This window comes from Salmo trutta, chromosome 31 (assembly GCF_901001165.1).
Source record: "Salmo trutta chromosome 31, fSalTru1.1, whole genome shotgun sequence".
NCBI lineage: Eukaryota > Metazoa > Chordata > Actinopteri > Salmoniformes > Salmonidae > Salmo > Salmo trutta.
Genome location: NC_042987.1, coordinates 38031534 through 38053059, shown reverse-complemented (window position 1 = coordinate 38053059; position 21526 = coordinate 38031534). Strand labels below are relative to the sequence as shown.

At 42.9% G+C, this 21526-nt stretch overlaps 1 protein-coding gene across 4 annotated transcripts; it reads left to right on the top strand.

The window, feature by feature from the left end:
* Nucleotides 1-8089: 8089 nt before the first annotated feature.
* bfsp2 (beaded filament structural protein 2, phakinin) lies at nt 8090-20789 on the top strand. Of its 4 annotated transcripts, none has more exons than XM_029726526.1 (9): nt 8090-8880; nt 14822-14904; nt 15264-15420; nt 15735-15896; nt 16190-16273; nt 16346-16459; nt 16847-17082; nt 17382-17464; nt 20641-20789. In XM_029726526.1, exons 1-9 carry the CDS (start codon nt 8434-8436, stop codon nt 20661-20663), a joined length of 1389 nt encoding a protein of 462 aa, XP_029582386.1. In that variant the 5' UTR covers nt 8090-8433; the 3' UTR covers nt 20664-20789. The 4 variants fall into 4 exon arrangements, with proteins under 4 accessions (XP_029582386.1, XP_029582389.1, XP_029582385.1 ...); XM_029726525.1 differs by having other exon boundaries at nt 8207-8880; nt 16187-16273; XM_029726529.1 differs by lacking the exon at nt 20641-20789 and having other exon boundaries at nt 8091-8880; nt 16187-16273; nt 16847-17114; nt 17382-17465.
* Nucleotides 20790-21526: the final 737 nt, after the last annotated feature.

Below are 21526 nucleotides of genomic sequence, written 5' to 3'. Positions count from 1 at the left end.
ACCATCGGGTCTTGGTCACCTCCCTGACAAAGACCCTTCTCCCCTAATTTCTCAGTTTGGCCAGGCGGCCAGCTCTAGGAAGAGTCTTGGACGTTCCAAAGTCCTTGCATTTAAGATTGATGGAGACCACAGTGTTCGTGGGGACCTTCAATGCTGCAGAAATGTTTTGGTACCCTTCCCCAGATCTGTGCCTCGACAGAATCCTGTCTCAGAGCTCTACAGACAATTCCTTCAACCTCATGGCTTGGTTTTTGTCTGACATGCACTGTCAACTGTGGGACCTTAAAAAGACAGGTGTGTGCCTTTCCAAATCATGTCCAATCAATAGAATTTACGACAGGTGGACTCCAATCAAGTTGTAGAAACATCTCAAGGATGATCAATAGAAACAGGATGCACCTGAGCTAAATTTGAAGGGCCTGAATACTTATTTCAAATAAGGTATTTCAGTTTTTTTTATACATTTGCAAACATTTCTAAAAACATGTTTTTGCTTTGCCATTATGGGGTATTGTGTGTGGATTGATGAGAATTTGTATTTATTTAATCAATTTTAGAATAAGTCTAACGTAACAAAATGTGGAAAATGGGAAAGGGTCTGAATACTTTCCAAATGTACTGTATTTTCCTGAAACCACCCACTGGGCACACACAGGTTGAATCAACGTTGTTTCCAAGTCATTTCCATGAACAACATGAAATAGACATTGAATTGACGTCTGTGCCCTGTGGGCAGTCACTTTTCACCCGTGTTAACATGTATATCCTACTACCAGTCACTTGTTATGTATAAACCCACCTCAACCACTCCAGTACCCCTGCACATTGAATAAGGTTCTGGCACTGACCTGTATAAACTTGCATTCTTGTGTTCTTTAACTCTCCTCGTAGTTCTTGTGTGGTTTTTAATTCTTGCTTGTATTTTGTATTCTATTTTCTATTATTATTATTATTATTACTGAATTGTTGGGAAAAGCTCTCAAGGTAAGAATTTCACTGTACTGTTTTACACCTGTCATGTGAACGTGGCGAATAAACTTTGAAACTTAAAGTAGTTAGTGTCTATAAATGAGCTAGGCCTAGGGTTACCAGGTGCCATAGGCCTACGCAGAGTGCAAAGATCCCCCCCCCCCCCCAAAAAAAACATTATATTATTTGGATAGCTCTTTCTGCTTGTCTCACTTGCTTTCTCTCTCCTATCTTCCTTGTTCTCACTCTTTTATATCAGGCAACAGTTGACCCAAGCAAAGTTGTTGTATTTGAGCAATGCCCTGGCCATGTTACTTGGGGTAACTGGGGTCCTACTGTGTTAAGCACTTCAACCAGAGGTTGGACTATACGGCAGCTGAGGTAAATTCAGACTTCACTCAGGTTTAATCCCAAATACCCCTGATGTCTCAGTTAAGGGTAGACATAAAGTAGTGTTCCTCACCACTGGGCACAGATGTCAGTTGAACATCTAGTTTTGATTGACTGAGTCAACTAATGTGAATTCAAAGTGAAATAAACAACAATTTTGAAACATGTCATTGGATTTAGGTTAAACATTGGGTGAAAAAAGGCTAATTCCTTTACATTGATGACTGTTTGCTAATCCAATCAGTTTTCCCACATTGATTCAAAGTCATCAGATTTCACTCAAATTGCCATAAGTGAGTAAATATCCCAAATCAACTCTGTCTTAAAGGGATAGTTCACCCAAATTACAAAATGTAATATTGGTTTCCTTACCCTGTAAACAGTCTATCAACAAGGTAAGACAGCAATCCATGCTTTGTTTTTTTTTTACCTGGCCACTGTCTCTAAATGCTACATTTTTAGCGTTTGTGGCAAAAAATACAAAGCATGTCAATGTCCAATATTAGTATTTTTCGAGCTTCAGCTCCACGTCATCTTAAAGTAACGTCATGGAGTGACACAATCCGTTTTAGACACTTTGATGATTTGGACATGAACAATGCTAATATCCAGGCTATTGACTTGCATTGGATTAGTGCCTGCCACAAATGCTAAAAAGTTAGAGTTTGGAGATGGTAGCCAAGTAAACAAAACAACAGCATGGATTGCGTTATTATCTTGTCCATAGACTGCTTGGAGGGTAGGAATATGCTAAGTAGTCGGACAAAACAAGTATCGTAACGGATATGGGCAATTTTCTGGATACACCTTATGATCTGAGTTTTTTTTAAATTATTATCATCAATTATTATCTTTCTCATGACAGTCAGTCATGTGCAAGGTTCTACGTGGTCTAAATAACTCAATTGGCTGTCTGTAAAGAGAAGGGTGGGCTGTACGTTGATCCTGCTGCTCTGATTGGACAGAGTGAGAGTGAAACTGTATTTCACCCAATCAGTTTTCCTAGCATGTTTTCGGTCTGATAATTTAGATAGTTGCTGCCTGCTATTATGATAAATCACATGGCGAGGACATTTGCTATCAAGCTATCAATGTGTATAATAACTAACAAGGGGGGGAAGGGTAGGGGAAAAAAATATGAAATGCTGATGCGCATTCTGACTGAGCGACAACAAACTTGGCTGTCCACTGCAAGTTGACGACACGCCCACAGACAGCCCTCTGCCCTCTGCACCTAATCTGCATTTTTTTTTATTTGCAGTGAGAACATGCAGGGAGATATTTTGCCAACAACTATTTAGGCATATTAAAAAACATTTCTGATCACGAGTATCATGTCAATTTACGGATACTATTACGAATATGAGTATGGCAATGTTGGCACACCCCTTTTAGAGGGTAATGCTCTTCCCCACAGTGCTTTTTTAAATGTTTTTATTTTTTTATCCTCAATCTTTAGATATGCTCCACCAAAGCTATCAACTATTAAGCATCAGCTATCTGAGCAGTTTACCAATCGCTGCAGCTGAACATAGCCCATCTGTAAATATCCCATCCAACTACCTACCTCATCCCCATATTGTTTTTATTTACTTTTTGCACACCAGTAGTTCTACTTGCACATCATCATCTGCACATCTATCACACCAGTGTTAATTTGCTAACTTGTAATTACTTCGCTACTATGGCCTATTTATTGCCTTACCTCCTTACGCCATTTGCAGACACTGTATATAGACTTTTTCTGTTGTGTTATTGACTGTACATTTGTTTATTCCATGTGTAACTCTGTGTTGTTGTTTGTGTCGCACTGCTTTGCCTTATCTTGGCACCCTGGTGGTGAGATGGTAAAACTGCAATAATTTGTGTTGTTGCAACAACAAAAAAACGTTTTAATTTTTTTAAATGGTCGCGTTAAGTGCCTTACTCAAGGGCACATTGCCGTATTTTTCACCTAGTTGGCTATCCAAAATGATTGACACCCTTGATAAAGATGAGCAATAATAAGCTGTATTGTATGCTTAAATTATTTTATACTAATATAATTACTCAGAGAAAGAGATTTTGTTTAAGTAATATTTTTTTATTCTAAAAAAGGTAGGGGTAAAAATGATTGACACCTTTAAAGATTCTTATAAATAAAGTAGTCAAAAATTGCAAATGTATTGAAAATTAAATACAGAAATGTCTATATTACATGAGTATTCACACCCCTGAGTCAATACATGTTAGAATCACCTTTGGCAGCGATTACATCTGTGAGTCTTTCTGGATAAGTCTCTAAGAGCTTTGCACACCTGGATTGTACAATATTTGCACAGAATTTTTTTTCTAATTCTTCAAACTCTGTCAAGTTGGTTGTTGATCATTGCTAGAGTGCCATTTTCATGTCTTGCCATAGACTTTCAAGATGATTTAAGTCAAAACTGTAACTAGGCCACTCAATGTCGTCTTGGTAAGCAACTCCAGTGTATATCTGGCCTTCTGTTTTAGGTTATTGTCCTGCTGAAAGGGGAATTTTTCTCCCTGTGTCTGATGGAAAGCAGACTGAACCAGGGTTTACTCAAGGATTTGCCTGTGCTTAGCTCTATTCTGTTTCTTTTTATCCCAAAAAACTCCCCAGTCCTTGCAGAGGACAAGCATACCCATAACATAATGCAGCCACCACCATGCTTGAAAATATGAAGAGTGGTATTCAGCGATGTTGTGTTGGATTTGCCCCAAACATAACGCTTTATATTTCAGGACATAAAGTTAATTTCTTTGCCACGTTTTTTGCAGTTTTACGTTAATCAATCAATGAATCAAATCTATAAAGCCCTTTTTACATCAGCAGATGTCACAAAAGTGCTACACTAAAACCCAGCCTAAAACTCCAAACAGCAAGCAATGCAGATGTAGAAGCACGGTGGCTAGGAAAAACTCCATTGAAAGTCGGGAACCTAGGAAGAAACCTAGAGAGGAATCAGGCTCTGAGGGGTGGCCAGTCCTCTTCTGGCTGTGCCAGGTGGAGATTATAAGAGTACTTGGTCTTCTTTAGTGCCTTGTTGCAAACAGGATGCATGTTTTGGAATATTTGTATTCTGTACAGGCTTCCTTCTTTTCACTCTGTAATTTAGGTTAGTATTGTGGAGTAACTACAATGTTGTTGATCCATCCTCAGATTTCTCCTGTCACAAACATTAAACTCTGTAACTGTTTTAAAGTCAGCATTGGACTCATGGTGAAATCCCTGAGCGGTTTCCTTCCTCTCCGGCAACTGAGTTAGGAAGGACGCCTGTATCTTCGTAGTGACTGGGTGTATTGATACACCATCCAAAGTGTAATTAATAACTTCACCATGCAACTTATGTCACTTGTTAAGTTCATTTATATTCCCGAACTTATTTAGGCTTGCCATAACAAAGGGGTTGAATACTTATTTTGTATTAATTTGTTAAACATTCTAGAAACATAATTCCACTTAGACATTATGGGGTATTGTGTGTAAGCCAGTGACACAAAATCTCAATTTAATACAATTCAGGCTCAAACATAACAAAATGAGGCAAAAGTCAAGGGGTGTGAATACTTTCTGAAGGCACTGTACGTTATCAATTACATTTAGACTTTCTTGTAACTGAAATCCAATATTAGGCTATCCCTAGACAAGTTGAAATATTTTCAAGCCTAGAATAGCCTCCGGGCTTCCGTCATCACTATTAAAATAATGTATGATACTGAAAAAACATTTTTTTACAGGGGGCAGTTTGTAGTTTAACACTTTTTTGGTTACTACATGATTCCATATGTGTTATTTCATAGTTTTGATGTCTTCACTATTATTCTACAATGTAGAAAATAGTAAAAATAAAGAAAAACCCTTAAATGAGTAGGTGTTCTAAAACTTTTAACCGGTAGTGTATGCGAGAGTGGCGTATCTGAGAGAGAATGCATTGTTATATTGCTTTTCAGTAGCCTAATTACGAGTGCAACTTAGAAATCACACAAACAGGCTATGAACAACATACCTTAGACCGTTCTTGTCTGTTTTTACGAGGAATGAGTTGGACTTTAATTGTCTGTTCCCCTCTTTTCCTCTTCGACCCAGATGTAACTGGAGGTCGAACCACACTTTTTGGACCGACCCCTTTGTGTACCGGAATTCAGAGCCTGGAGGTTTTGGAGTTTGGCCATGTCCTTATTGGTGATGGGAGGGTGGTTGTTTGTGATATATTTCCTTGCCTTTTGAGCTGTTTGATGTTGCCCAGAAATACATGATTGGAGGTGGTAAATTCAGATTCCTTCATAAGGCACCAGCTGCGACCGATGGTTGGGTAATTTAGAAACCGGTTGAGCCCACTCCGGAGTGCCAGGTAACTGCTTATGCTGTACTGCTCCCCCTTCCCATTTTGTACCTTTCCATAAAACTGTCGGAGAAGATGTTAAACTCTTTCTTTGTGACAGTTTTGAAGTCAACAACTTTTTTCTTCTCTGCTAGCCAGTCCTCGTAGCCACGCACACTGTATTTTTCACTGTGTTTTTTCCGTCCTTGGCTTTTCTCTCGGTCAGTGGTTCCCAAAGTTTTTATAGTCCCGTACTCTTTCAAAGATTCAACCTCCAGCTGTACCCCCTCTAGCACCAGGGTCGGCGCACTCTCAAATGTTGTTTTTTGCCATCATTGTAAGCCTGCCACACACACAATATACAATACATTTTTTTAAAACATAAGAATAACTGTGTTTTTAATCACAACCCCTCTCGAAGGAAGTGACAAAGAGCTCTTATAGGACCAGGGCACAAATAATAATAGTCAATAATTTAGCTCTTTATTTAACCATCTTACATATAAAACCTTATTTGTTCTTTAACTCACCACAGGTTAATGAGAATGGTGTGTTTGAAAGGATGCAGATAGACTCTCTCCAATACAACCGAACATTGCAGAGTTATCTTAAATAATTTTCCACACAGTCTGTGCCTGTATTTAATGTTCATGCTAGTGAGGGCCGAAAATCCACTCTCACATAGGTACGTGGTCCACTACATCTCCCTGCCATGGCTTTTGCACCATCAGTACAAATACCAACACATCTTGACCCACCAAAGTCCATTTTGATGTCACAAAGCTGTCCAGTACTTTAAAAATATCCTCTCCTGTTGTCCTGGTTTCCAGTGGTTTGCAGAAGAGGATGTCTTCCTTAATTGACCCCCCATTAATGTAACAGACATATACTAGGAGCTGTGCCAGGCCCGCCACGTATGTTGACTCAACCAGCTGTAACACATAGAATTCACTGGCTTGTATGCGAAGCAGTAATTGTTTCAAAACATCTCCTGCCATGTCACTGATGCGTCGCGAAACAGTGTTATTTGATGGAGAAATTGTCTGTATAGTTTTTTGGGCCTTTTCCCCCCAGCATTGTCCCAGCCATATCCGCGTTAACAGGAAGAATTAAGTCCTCCACAGTAGTATGGGGCTTGCCTGTCCTAGCCACTTGGTAGCTCACCATATAAGACGCTTCCAGCCCCTTCTTATTAATGGTATCTGTTGCTTTTATACATGTCTTACTACTCGAAAGTCGTCTTAATTCTCGCTCAAAATAACTCCCGTGGCTTATTTTTCAAATTGGCATGTTTTGTTTCTAAATGTCAAGAGTGAAGGTTTCATCGAGTTGTGAGATAGTACTGTAACGACCCTGGGTTTATAAGAATGGATATCGACTCTGTGCGATGTACTTCGGGCTAGAAGGTCGAGGGTTCGAGACCTGTTCCCTGCCTGTTTCATTACAGTACTTTTACACATATAACACACTATTGCCGACGAAAGGCACTACTCCCAATATAAGTGAACCACCAAATCAATGTAGTTCTCATCATATTTGTGCCTCTTCGAAGTTTGGGAATACCTGCTCTAGGTCATTCCATCATCCGCCACCTCATCAGGAGCATGCCCAGGCATTGTAGGGAGGTCATACAGGCACGTGGTGGCCACACACACTACTGAGCCTCATTTTGACTTGTTTTAAGGACATTACATCAAAGTTGGATCAGTCTGTAGTGTGGTTTTCCACTTTAATTTTGAGTGTCACTCCAAATCCAGACCTCCATGGGTTGATAAATTGGATTTCCATTGATTATTTTTGTGTGATTTTGTTGTCAGCACATTCAACTATGTAAAGAAAAAAGTATTTATTAAGTTTATTTCATTCATTCAGATCTAGGATGTGTTATTTTAGTGTTCCCTTTATTTTTTTGAGCAGTGTATGATCCCCAATCAGAGACAACGATAAACAGCTGCCTCTGATTGGGAACCATACCAGGCCAACATAGAAATAAAACACCTAGATAGAAACACCCTCCCTAGTCACACCCCGACCTAACCAAAATAGAGAATAAAAAGGCTCTCTATGGTCAGGGCGTGACAGACTATTTGAATCAAACATATCCCAAAATCTTTTGGCCCTTCTCCAGTCTGTCATATTAAATGGATACTTCAGAACTCACTCACACACACACCTCACACATGCACACACACACCTCACACATGCACACACACACATGCACACCTCACTCATGCACACACACACACCTCACTCATGCACACACACACACACACAACTCACTCATGCACACACACACTACACACATGCACACATACAAAAAGAGGAGGTAGAAGCATCTCCAGTCAGATTTTGTCCAGTCAGAAGTATCGGTGGCAGTGTGTGCTTGGGGATGGGGTGAGCAAGCCAGCACTCAATGGAGTTTTCCTGAGAGGGCTCCAATGCTGAGTCAGCCAAAAAAGAACAATCAGCAGCCACACACAAAGAGCCCCAATCCACCAACCTGAGCCAGTCCCAGTCACAATCACAGCACAAACACCACAGGAGAACAATAAGCCCCTCTGCTTTCCAGAAGCTCAGGCCACAATAAAGAGCCATGCGCACAGGGACTACGGCTGTTTGACACGATCAGGCCACCGAACAGATTCTTAAGCCTCTCAACGATGTCCATGCAGGGTGACTAGCCTTCTTCTGACACCCACACACCCTGCTCTCTCCAATCTCATACCCGCATTGTCCAAGAACAAGGGCCATGCCTCTGCCGAGACGTCGATCCTCCTTCCTGAACCAACCTGCCGCCAAGGAGCGCCCAGGTAGTGCCAACACCAGGGTTGGCACCGTAGGCATCACCAATGCCCCCCGGGGCGTCTTTGTGGGGACGGCCCCCACGGGCGTCACCTCCAGCATGGGCACGCGCGTGTCGCGACGCGCCCTGGGCATCAGCAGTGTGTTCCTGCAGGGGCTGAGGAGCACGGCCGTGCCTGTGATGCCCCACGGGGTCGGGACCGGTGGCAGACAGTACCCCGGGGGTGCCGAGAGCCTCAACAGCTGCCTGATGGAGTACAGGGACAAGGTGCGCGCCCTGGAGCAGCTCAACCAGCAGCTGGAGGAGCAGATCAAACACTGCCTGGATCGTAAGGCGTCCAGCGCCGGAGCCTGGGGCCCCCTCAGACAAGACTGGGAGGATGTTTACAGACATGTAAGTAAGGAAGAAAGAGAGAGAAAGAGAGAGAAAGAGAGAGAGAGGAGGGATTTGAAAATGAAGAGAGGGTACAGACAGGTAGGAGGGGAGAGAGGAGGGGAAGAGAGAGTACAGACAGGTAGGAGGGGAGAGAGGAGGGGAAGAGAGGGTACATACAGGTAGGAGGGGAGAGAGGAGGGGAAGAGAGGGTACAGACAGGTAGGAGGGGAGAGAGGAGGGGAAGAGAGAGTACAGACAGGTAGGAGGGGAGAGAGGAGGAGAAGAGAGGGTACATACAGGTAGGAGGGGAGAGAGGAGGGGAAGAGAGGATACAGACAGGTAGGAGGGAAAGAGAGGAGGGGAAGAGAGAGTACAGACAGGTAGGAGGGGAAGAGAGGAGAGGAAGAGAGGGTACATACAGGTAGGAGGGGAGAGAGGAGGGGAAGAGAGAGTACAGACAGGTAGGAGGGGAGAGAGGGGGGGGGAGAGGGTACATACAGGAAGGAGGGGAGAGAGGAGGGGAAGAGAGAGTACAGACAGGTAGGAGGGGAGAGAGGGGGGGGGAGAGGGTACATACAGGTAGAGGGGAGAGAGGAGGGGAAGAGAGGGTACAGACAGGTAGGAGGGGAGAGAGGGGGGGGGAGAGGGTACATACAGGAAGGAGGGGAGAGAGGGGGGTGAGAGGGTACATACAGGTAGGAGGGGAGAGAGGGGGGTGAGAGGGTACATACAGGTAGAGGGGAGAGAGGAGGGGAAGAGAGGGTACAGACAGGTAGGAGGGGAGAGAGGGGGGGGAGAGGGTACATACAGGAAGGAGGGGAGAGAGGGGGGTGAGAGGGTACATACAGGTAGGAGGGGAGAGAGGGGGGTGAGAGGGTACATACAGGTAGGAGGGGAGAGAGGGGGGTGAGAGGGTACATACAGGTAGGAGGGGAGAGAGGAGGGGAAGATAGGTGTAAAGAAGGACATGAAGACATCTACAGACAGGTAAAGAAGAGAGGGAGTTGTTGGAATTGTTCACAAGGTTGATAAATCAAATCTGTTTATTTGTCACATGTGCAGAAAATAACAGTTGTAGACTGTTGAAAAACACATGAGAAATAAAACACACAAGAATGTCAGCTATATACAAGTCCAGTATCTACACCATATCCTGGAATTAAGTTAAGAAGCTCCTGCTGAGTCTTCAGTGATGCAACATTCTACTGTTCTATACCTACCACCTGATGACAGTGACAACGATGCAACATTCTACTGTTCTATACCTACCACCTGATGACAGCGATGCAACATTCTACTGTTCTATACCTGCCACCTGATGACAGTGATGCAACATTCTACTGTTCTATACCTACCACCTGATGACAGTGACAACGATGCAACATTCTACTGTTCTATACCTACCACCTGATGACAGTGATGCAACATTCTACTGTTCTATACCTACCACCTGATGACAGAGATGCAACATTCTACTGTTCTATACCACCTGATGACAGTGATGCAACATTCTACTGTTCTATACCTACCACCTGATGACAGAGATGCAACATTCTACTGTTCTATACCTACCACCTGATGACAACGATGCAACATTCTACTGTTCTATACCTACCACCTGATGACAGCGATGCAACATTCTACTGTTCTATACCTACCACCTGATGACAGAGATGCAACATTCTACTGTTCTATACCTACCACCTGATGACAGAGATGCAACATTCTACTGTTCTATACCTACCACCTGATGACAGCGATGCAACATTCTACTGTTCTATACCTACCACCTGATGACAGTGACAGTGATGCAACATTCTACTGTTCTATACCTACCACCTGATGACAGAGATGCAACATTCTACTGTTCTATACCACCTGATGACAGTGATGCAACATTCTACTGTTCTATACCTACCACCTGATGACAGTGACAACGATGCAACATTCTACTGTTCTATACCTACCACCTGATGACAGTGATGCAACATTCTACTGTTCTATACCTACCACCTGATGACAGAGATGCAACATTCTACTGTTCTATACCACCTGATGACAGTGATGCAACATTCTACTGTTCTATACCTACCACCTGATGACAGAGATGCAACATTCTACTGTTCTATACCTACCACCTGATGACAACGATGCAACATTCTACTGTTCTATACCTACCACCTGATGACAGCGATGCAACATTCTACTGTTCTATACCTACCACCTGATGACAGAGATGCAACATTCTACTGTTCTATACCTACCACCTGATGACAGAGATGCAACATTCTACTGTTCTATACCTACCACCTGATGACAGCGATGCAACATTCTACTGTTCTATACCTACCACCTGATGACAGTGACAGTGATGCAACATTCTACTGTTCTATACCTACCACCTGATGACAGAGATGCAACATTCTACTGTTCTATACCACCTGATGACAGAGATGCAACATTCTACTGTTCTATACCTACCACCTGATGACAGTGACAGTGATGCAACATTCTACTGTTCTATACCTACCACCTGATGACAGAGATGCAACATTCTACTGTTCTATACCACCTGATGACAGAGATGCAACATTCTACTGTTCTATACCTACCACCTGATGACAGCGATGCAACATTCTACTGTTCTATACCACCTGATGACAGAGATGCAACATTCTACTGTTCTATACCTACCACCTGATGACAGCGATGCAACATTCTACTGTTCTATACCTACCACCTGATGACAGCGATGCAACATTCTACTGTTCTATACCTACCACCTGATGACAGCGATGCAACATTCTACTGTTCTATACCTACCACCTGATGACAGCGATGCAACATTCTACTGTTCTACACCACCTGATGACAGCGATGCAACATTCTACTGTTCTATACCACCTGATGACAGCGATGCAACATTCTACTGTTCTATACCTACCACCTGATGACAACGATGCAACATTCTACTGTTCTATACCACCTGATGACAGAGATGCAACATTCTACTGTTCTATACCTACCACCTGATGACAGAGACAGCGATGCAACATTCTACTGTTTTATACCTACCACCTGATGACAGCGATGCAACATTCTACTGTTCTATACCTACCACCTGATGACAGCGATGCAACATTCTACTGTTCTATACCTACCACCTGATGACAGCAATGCAACATTCTACTGTTCTATACCTACCACCTGATGACAGCGATGCAACATTCTACTGTTCTATACCTACCACCTGATGACAGAGATGCAACATTCTACTGTTCTATACCTACCACCTGATGACAGCAATGCAACATTCTACTGTTCTATACCTACCACCTGATGACAGTGACAGCGATGCAACATTCTACTGTTCTATACCTACCACCTGATGACAGTGACAGCGATGCAACATTCTACTGTTCTATACCTACCACCTGATGACAGCGATGCAACATTCTACTGTTCTATACCTACCACCTGATGACAGTGACAGCGATGCAACATTCTACTGTTCTATACCTACCACCTGATGACAGTGACAGCGATGCAACATTCTACTGTTCTATACCTACCACCTGATGACAGCGATGCAACATTCTACTGTTCTATACCTACCACCTGATGACAGTGACAGCGATGCAACATTCTACTGTTCTATACCTACCACCTGATGACAGCGATGCAACATTCTACTGTTCTATACCTACCACCTGATGACAGTGACAGCGATGCAACATTCTACTGTTCTATACCTACCACTTGATGACAGCGATGCAACATTCTACTGTTCTATACCTACCACCTGATGACAGAGATGCAACATTCTACTGTTCTATACCTACCACCTGATGACAGAGATGCAACATTCTACTGTTCTATACCACCTGATGACAGAGATGCAACATTCTACTGTTCTATACCTACCACCTGATGACAGAGACAGCGATGCAACATTCTACTGTTCTATACCTACCACCTGATGACAGCGATGCGACATTCTACTGTTCTATACCTACTACCTGATGACAGAGATGCAACATTCTACTGTTCTATACCTACCACCTGATGACAGAGATGCAACATTCTACTGTTCTATACCTACCACCTGATGACAGAGATGCAACATTCTACTGTTCTATACCTGGCACCTGATGACAGAGATGCAACATTCTACTGTTCTATACCTACCACCTGATGACAGAGATGTAACATTCTACTGTTCTATACCTACCACCTGATGACAGTGACAGCGATGCAACATTCTACTGTTCTATACCTGCCACCTGATGACAGCGATGCAACATTCTACTGTTCTATACCTACCACCTGATGACAGAGACAGCGATGCAACATTCTACTGTTCTATACCTACCACCTGATGACAGCGATGCAACATTCTACTGTTCTATACCTACCACCTGATGACAGCGATGCAACATTCTACTGTTCTATACCACCTGATGACAGCGATGCAACATTCTACTGTTCTATACCTACCACCTGATGACAGCAATGCAACATTCTACTGTTCTATACCTACCACCTGATGACAGTGATGCAACATTCTACTGTTCTATACCACCTGATGACAGCGATGCAACATTCTACTGTTCTATACCTGCCACCTGATGACAGAGATGCAACATTCTACTGTTCTATACCACCTGATGACAGCGATGCAACATTCTACTGTTCTATACCACCTGATGACAGCGATGCAACATTCTACTGTTCTATACCTACCACCTGATGACAGTGATGCAACATTCTACTGTTCTATACCTACCACCTGATGACAGTGACAGTGATGCAACATTCTACTGTTCTATACCTACCACCTGATGACAGCGATGCAACATTCTACTGTTCTATACCTACCACCTGATGACAGCGATGCAACATTCTACTGTTCTATACCTACCACCTGATGACAGAGATGCAACATTCTACTGTTCTATACCTACCACCTGATGACAGCGATGCAACATTCTACTGTTCTATACCTACCACCTGATGACAGTGACAGCGATGCAACATTCTACTGTTCTATACCTACCACCTGATGACAGAGATGCAACATTCTACTGTTCTATACCTACCACCTGATGACAGCGATGCAACATTCTACTGTTCTATACCTACCACCTGATGACAGTGACAGTGATGCAACATTCTACTGTTCTATACCTGGCACCTGATGGCACTAGGTCAAAACAAATCAAAAAGGTTGAAGCACTGATTGAGTGGGTGTTCGGAGCTGGAGATTGTGGCGGGCTTTGCAGTGGATAGCGCTTTCATTTAGAAGTGACAGTTTTGGAATGGGAGTCTAACCTCGATGCAGTGTTTCTGGGCCCGGGTTGCATAAAAAGCGTTTCCCTTAAGGGGTAATTGTCCCTTACCTTAAGGAATTGTTTAAGGGTGTTGCATAGAGCCCCTCAGACATTTCCTTAGGTGAGGACATCATTTAAGGGTTTTACGGTAGTTTGAAGGCATGTAAGGCAGAAAGAGTCTCTGGCAGAGACGACCTGATTCACTGACTGAAAGTCTCTTCAAAAGAGATCACATTTATTTTGGGGAGAAAAATAGGTGTGTTAATGCTGATCACTGTTCGTGGGGGGAATAAAGTATATTTGGTTTTCAGCGATAGGTGGGTAAAATCCTTGCGCAAAATAAACGAGGTGTGCATTCGACATTTACCTGCTTTAACCCTCCAATACACCACCGGTCTTACTGTCCTCTCGTAATGATCCTGACTAAATAAGACATTTTGAGTCCCTTGACGATGTCCTGCATAGAAAGACTTCAGATATCATAAGGGTTATATTAAGACATTATAAAAAGGTGTTTAACAAGTAATAGTGCATTATACATGCATGCAGAATACCCATTTATGTTGGACTTCAGAGCATCTGTTGCGCTGTTTTGGATAGTCTGACAATTTGCTAAATCTCCCCCACAGGTTAGTGAGTCCATCCTTGCCAATGCCAGGCTAATGCTGCAGACAGAGAATGTGCAGGCCAACGCTGAGGACTTCAAAGACCGGTGAACATACACTCTCCTAGCATCCTCTCTCCTAGCATCCTCGCCTCCTAGCATCCTCGCCTCCTAGCATCCTCTCTCCTAGCATCCTCTCTCCTAGAATCCTCTCTCCTAGAATCCTCGCCTCCTAGCATCCTCGCCTCCTAGCATCCTCTCTCCTAGCATCCTCTCTCCTAGAATCCTCATCTCCTCTCTCTTCGCATCCTCTCTCTTCACCTCCTTGCATCCTCTCTCCTCCCCTCCTCTCTTCTTGCATCCTCTCTCCTCACCTCCTTCCCAAAATGTCAGAACCTAGGGAATCGAGAAGATCACCTTGACTTTCGAGTTTCACTCTTTCTCCGTTTCCTTCTGTCGTCCTGTAGGTATGAGAATGAACAGCCATTCAAGAAGGCGATGGAGGAGGAGATCAGTTCTCTGTACAAGGTGATTGACGACGCCAACCTGACCAAGTCGGACCTGGAGAGCCAGATGGACAGCATGAGGGCTGAGCTTCGGGACTTGGCCTGCAACCACGAGGAGGTGGGTCCAACATGAAGGAATAAAGCACATAAGTCAGATAATCCACTCAGAATACCAAGCTATTGGATATTCATTTAGTTTACTTACCCAGCACAGGAATAAATACGGCACATATGAAACCCTAACTACTAAAATGTTCATAGGATTCCTTTCTTGTGGGGTTTCAAGTGTTATGACAAGTGTTCCACTGACAATCATTTGCCTTCATAGAGTGAGAGACTACAACTCATCAGCTAATTGTTATCTAAAATCAAGATCATTAGTTGATTATATGAATCTGGTGTGTTAGTGTTGTGTTCTGCTTCCCCCTACAGGACGTGAGGGTGCTCTACAAGCAGATGGCAGGTGGCGAGATGGACGAGCCGGACGCTCCCATTGAGACCAATCTGGACCAGATACTGGCCTACATTCGCTCCCACTGGGAAAGAGTCATCGAGAAGAACCGTTCCGAGACCGACGCCTATCTGGAATGCAAGGTAAATTCATACTGTAGTTCCCCCCCCATCTGTACAATCTATAACACCTGAATAAACAAGGGGGAAAAGAACCATTTACTTTTAAACAGATTAATGTGTATTTGACATTTATTTACATTCGTCTGTCAGTTGTTTATCTAATTCTGAGGTCAGCTTGAGGTTTATTGTGTTTACTAAAAGGGCCAGTCAAAACAAATGAAACACACCTGCTCTTTGATGTAGCTTGACGGCTGTACATTTGTATGTGTGTGTGTGTGTGTGTGTGTGTGTGTGTGTGTGTGTGTGTTCAGCAGGCGGAGAGTGTGGGCAGTAAACTGAGCCGTGAGGAGGAGGAGCTGGAGAGTCTGAAGACAGAGTGTAACGATGCTGGCTGTAAGATCCAGAGTCTGCAGGCCCAAACTGAGTCCATCAGAGCACTGGTATGTACGTATTGTGATGCTGGCTGTAAGATCCAGAGTCTGCAGGCCCAAACTGAGTCCATCAGAGCACTGGTATGTACGTATTGTGATGCTGGCTGTAAGATCCAGAGTCTGCAGGCCCAAACTGAGTCCATCAGAGCACTGGTATGTACGTATTGTGATGCTGGCTGTAAGATCCAGAGTCTGCAGGCCCAAACTGAGTCCATCAGAGCACTAGTACGTACGTATTGTGATGCTGGCTGTAAGATCCAGAGTCTGCAGGCCCAAACTGAGTCCATCAGAGCACTAGTACGTACGTATTGTGATGCTGGCTGTAAGATCCAGGAGAGGGTGGGGGGGTTGGAGGTGTCAACTACTTCAAAGCTGGCACACCTCCCAACACACACGCTCTCAAAGACTCATATATTGTGGACATTTTTCATCTCCATAAATATTTATTGCTGTTTTGTACGATATGAAGTATGTTTCTTTGTGGGTATTTACGGTTGAATTCTGGCCTGATCCTTCGTGTTGTTCTTATTACTTCAACAGAAGCGAGGTCTGGAGAACTCCCTGAACGACGCCAGGCATTGGCACGACATCGAGCTGCAGAACCTGGGATCCGTCATTGGCAAGCTGGAGTCGGAGCTGGGTGACGTCCACGGCGACATCGAACAACAGCGTCGCGACTATGAGACGTTGCTGAGCAACAAAATGCGTCTGGAGCTGGAAATCGGCACCTACCACGGCATCTTGGACGGGGAGGAGAGCCGCTACCACCCCTCCATGTGAGTAGGGTTAGGGTAGCTAACTTCAAAAGGTAACCGATCAAAGAAGATTAATAGCCCAACAGGCAAAATTTGACACATGACGTTGTAATGACATCCTTTTAGGCTGTCATTGTAAAATAAGAATTTGTTCTTAACTGACTTTCCCAGTTAAATAAAGGTTACATAAAAATTCAACTACATTTTCTGGTCGTAAACTGGTTTTGTGTTTATGCTATGATTGTAAGGTGAACTGCACGTAATGTATTCCAATGGGTGAAATAGCATGACCTTATTTGACACAGTGTTCCTCTCAACAGGTGCACAGGTGCATCAGAGCCCGAGGGGAAACAATCTCCCCTTCCTCCCCTTTCAGAGCCCTATGGCAGCCCAGCCCTCCAAGGTAAAGTCTACAGCCCGGTTCAAAACACAAGGAGGAAGGAGCAAGGCACTCTTTATGACATCAAAATGGCTCTATTGTGGTGGCAAATTCAATTGAACAATATCTTAAAAACTCAAGACTTGTTTCGGAATGTGAAGCATTCGTCAGGGACAACAGCTTGTGGAGAATATTGACAAGAGGCATTTAATCTCTTGCTTAAGCATAAATCCACACACAGATCACAATGATCTTGAATTTCGCAAACATTTCACACACCTGTGAGATCTGACTGGCGTGTGAGAGGTGTGTGAAGTTGTTCCGTGTTTGTGGAAACATCTTCCTTGTGCTACACTCTTAGAAAAAAAGGGTTCCAAAAGGGTCCTTCGGCTGTCCCCATAGGAGAACCCCTTTTGGGTTCCAAGTAGACCCCTTTTGGGTTCCATGTAGAACCTGGGCTCTATTTTAACTAACCTAACACAATGGTAAAGCTAAGTGCAGGCGGTAGTGCTATATGTTCAGGGATGTGTCAGAAATATTTTTTTTGCTATTTTTACTGTCACAATTATCGGAGCGCTTGCTGGCGTTGGCGTGAAAGGGCTGGGCTTTGATGAATAAATAAGTTGTGGGTGTGTCGAGGCTTGACCCCCTCACTGGCCAATCAGAACGTGCTCCGTATGTGGTTGCTTCAAGACATGTACTTACGATCTTTTATGTATTGCCTTGGAATCAACTCCGATTCCAATGTTAGTTCGTTATAGTTTGTTAAATGGCTTACAGAAATGAAATAACAAAATGTATGACCTATGCCATCTTTGCTAAATAGGTTAACTTAAACCCATTTGCAGTCCACATTGTTCTAAGTAATTGTGTAGCTTTAATAGCATTCACACTGATATAGGGGCTATGCCTACTGTAAATTGCATTATGGCTGAGCATGGACATGACAAATATTGTCAATAAGCACGATTCAATTCATCATTGATAAGGCCTAAAAAGAGAACAAATAATTCTAATCAAATTCTAAACAAAACAACTTGTTTTAAATAGGTAACGTCACACTTACAGGCACCGTCATTTCTCCCCGTGGGGCATATCATATTACAACAACGCAGACCATGGAGTTTTACGCACATCCAAAATGGGACCTGCAAGGCTAAAATAATGTGGGCCTACCTCCAGGAAAGTATTCAGACCCCTTGACTTTTTCCACATTTTGTTACCTTACAGCTTTATTCTAAAATGGATTAAAAAAAACATCCTCAGCTATCTACACACAATACCCCATAATGACAAAGCGAAAACGGTTTTTTATATATTTTTGGAAAATGTATTACAAATAGAAAACAGAAGTACCTTATTTACATAAATATTCAGACCCTTTGCTATGAGACTCGAAATTGAGCTCAGGTGCATCCTGTTTCCATTGATCATCCTTGAGTCCACCTGTGGTAAATTCAATTGATTGGACATGATTTGGAAAGGCACAAACCTGTCTATATAAGGTCCCACAGTTGACAGTGCATGTCAGAGCAAAAACCAAGCCATGAGGTCAAAGGAATTGTCCGTAGAGCTCCAAGACAGGATTGTGTCAGATCTGGGGAAGGGTACCAAAACATTTCTACAGCATTGAAGGTCCCCAAGAACACTGTGGCCTCCATCATTATTAAATGGAAGACGTTTGGAACCACCAAGACTCTTCCTAGAGCTGGCCGCCCGGCCAAACTGAGCAATCGGGGGAGAGGGGCTTTGGTCAGGGAGGTGACCAAGAACCCGATGGTCACTCTGACAGAGCTCCAGAGTTCCTCTGTGGAGATGGGAGAACCTTCCAGAAGGACAACCATCTCTGCCACACTCCACCAATCAGGCCTTTATGGTAGAATGACCAGACGGAAGCCACTCCTCAGTAAAAGGCACATGACAGCCCGCTTGGAGTTTGCCAAAAGGCACCTAAAAAAACAAGATTCTCTGGTCTGATGAAACCAAGATTGAACTCTTTGGCCTGAATGCCAAATGTCACGTCTGGAGGAAACCTGGCACCATCCCTACGGTGAAGTATGGTGATGGCAGCATCATGCTGTGGGGATGTTTTTCAGCGGCAGGGACTGGGAGACTAGTCAGGATCGAGGCAAAGATGAACAGAGCAAAGTACAGAGAGATCCTTGATGAAAACCTGCTCCAGAGCGCGCAGGACCTCAGACAGGTGCGAAGGTTCACCTTCTAACAGGAGAACGACCCTAAGCACACAGCCAAGACAACGCAGGAGTGGCTTCGGGACAAGTCTCTGAATTTCCTTGAGTGGCCCAGCCAAAGCCCAGACTTGAACCCGATCTAACATCTCCGGAGAGACCTGAAAATAGCTGTGCAGCAACGCTCCCCATCCAACCTGACAGAGTTTGAGAGGATCTGCAGAGAAGAATGGGAGATACTCCCCAAATACAGGTGTGCCAAGCTTGTAGTGTCATACCCAGGAAGACTCAAGACTGTAATTGCTGCCAAAGGTGCTTCAATAAAGTACTGAGTAAAGGGTCTGAATACTTGTGCAAATGTGACATTTCAGTTCTTCTAAAAACCTGTTTTTAGAAAAACCTTCATGGAGACACATCGCCAATACGATTGGATTACCTGGTCATGTGAATGTGAAAAAATTAGCTGACAAATGGAATCTAGGTGCTGGCAATTTATTAGCTAAACTATCTTGCAACGTTGTTAGCTTTGTAGTTAGCTAAGACATTGTTAGGTTGTTTTGTAATTATGGAGAACCAGGATTGACAAAAATCGAAAAAGTGAATAATGAAAATGTATTTAATTCCTCTTCATCATTTTCAGAATTTGTTATCTTTTTAATGATCACAAATGAATTATCAATGCATTCATTGTCAATTACTTTTCTAATTTAATCATGGGTTTATGTGTATGCGTTTTATTTATATTTTATTTAGTATTTTCCAAATGTTGTATTTATTTAGATATTTTAAGATGTGTCCAGATGTATTTTCTTTCCACTCCTGGTTTTCCAGACTAGTAGGTTGCTGGTTCGTAAGGTACAGAAATCATTTCTGCAAGTGAAGACGCACTCACAGTCTCACCTTCCTTCATACTATTTTAATGTATATATATATATATAATATGCATTTTTCCAAGTACTTCATACTATTTTGGTAAAATTAACTACTTATTATTCCTTTTTGTCTTCTCAGGCTCCAACACATCTAGTCCCTAGTGGAAGGACTTTGGACCATTTGGGGAATGAAGCTCTCACACCGTTGTTCTCCAAGGTATCTGTGCAAAGTTTCATTATGAAACCATGTTTTTACTACAGAGTTGAATAAAATCGAAACCTCTGCAAGAAAGCGTTTGGACCTCTTTTTCAACTAGTCCTCTATTCAAATAGATTGGGGTTAGAATGGGAAAGGATTCACACAAAGTATTCACACCCCTTGAATTTTTCCACATTTTGTTGTGTTACACAGCCTGAATTTACAATGAATTAAATTTAGTTTTTTTGGGTCCTGGCCTACACACAATACCCATTAATGTCAAAGTAGAATTGTGTTTTTCGAAATGTTTACAAATTAATTAAAAATGAAACGCAGAAATGTCTTGAGTCAATAAGAATTGAACCCCTTTGTTATGCCAAGCCTAAATAAATTCAGGAGTAAAAATGTCCTTAACAAGATGCATAATAAGTTGCATGGACTCACTCTGTGTGCAATAATAGTGTTTAACATTATTTTTTTAATGACTACCTCATTTCTGTACCCCATACATACAATTATCTGTAAGGTCCGTCAGTCGAGCAGTGAATTTCAAACACAGATTCAACCACAAGGACCAGGGAGGTTTTCCAATGCCTTGCAAAGAAGGGCACCTATTGATAGACAGTAAACATTGAATATTACTTTGAGCATGGTGAAGTTATTAATTACACTTTGGTCACTACAAAAATACAGGCATCCTTTCGAATTCAATTTCCAGAGAGGAAGGAAATCGCTCAGGGATTTCACCATGAGGCCAATGGTGACTTTAAAACAGTTACAGAGTTTAATGGTTATGACGGGAGAAAACTGAAGATGGATCAACAAC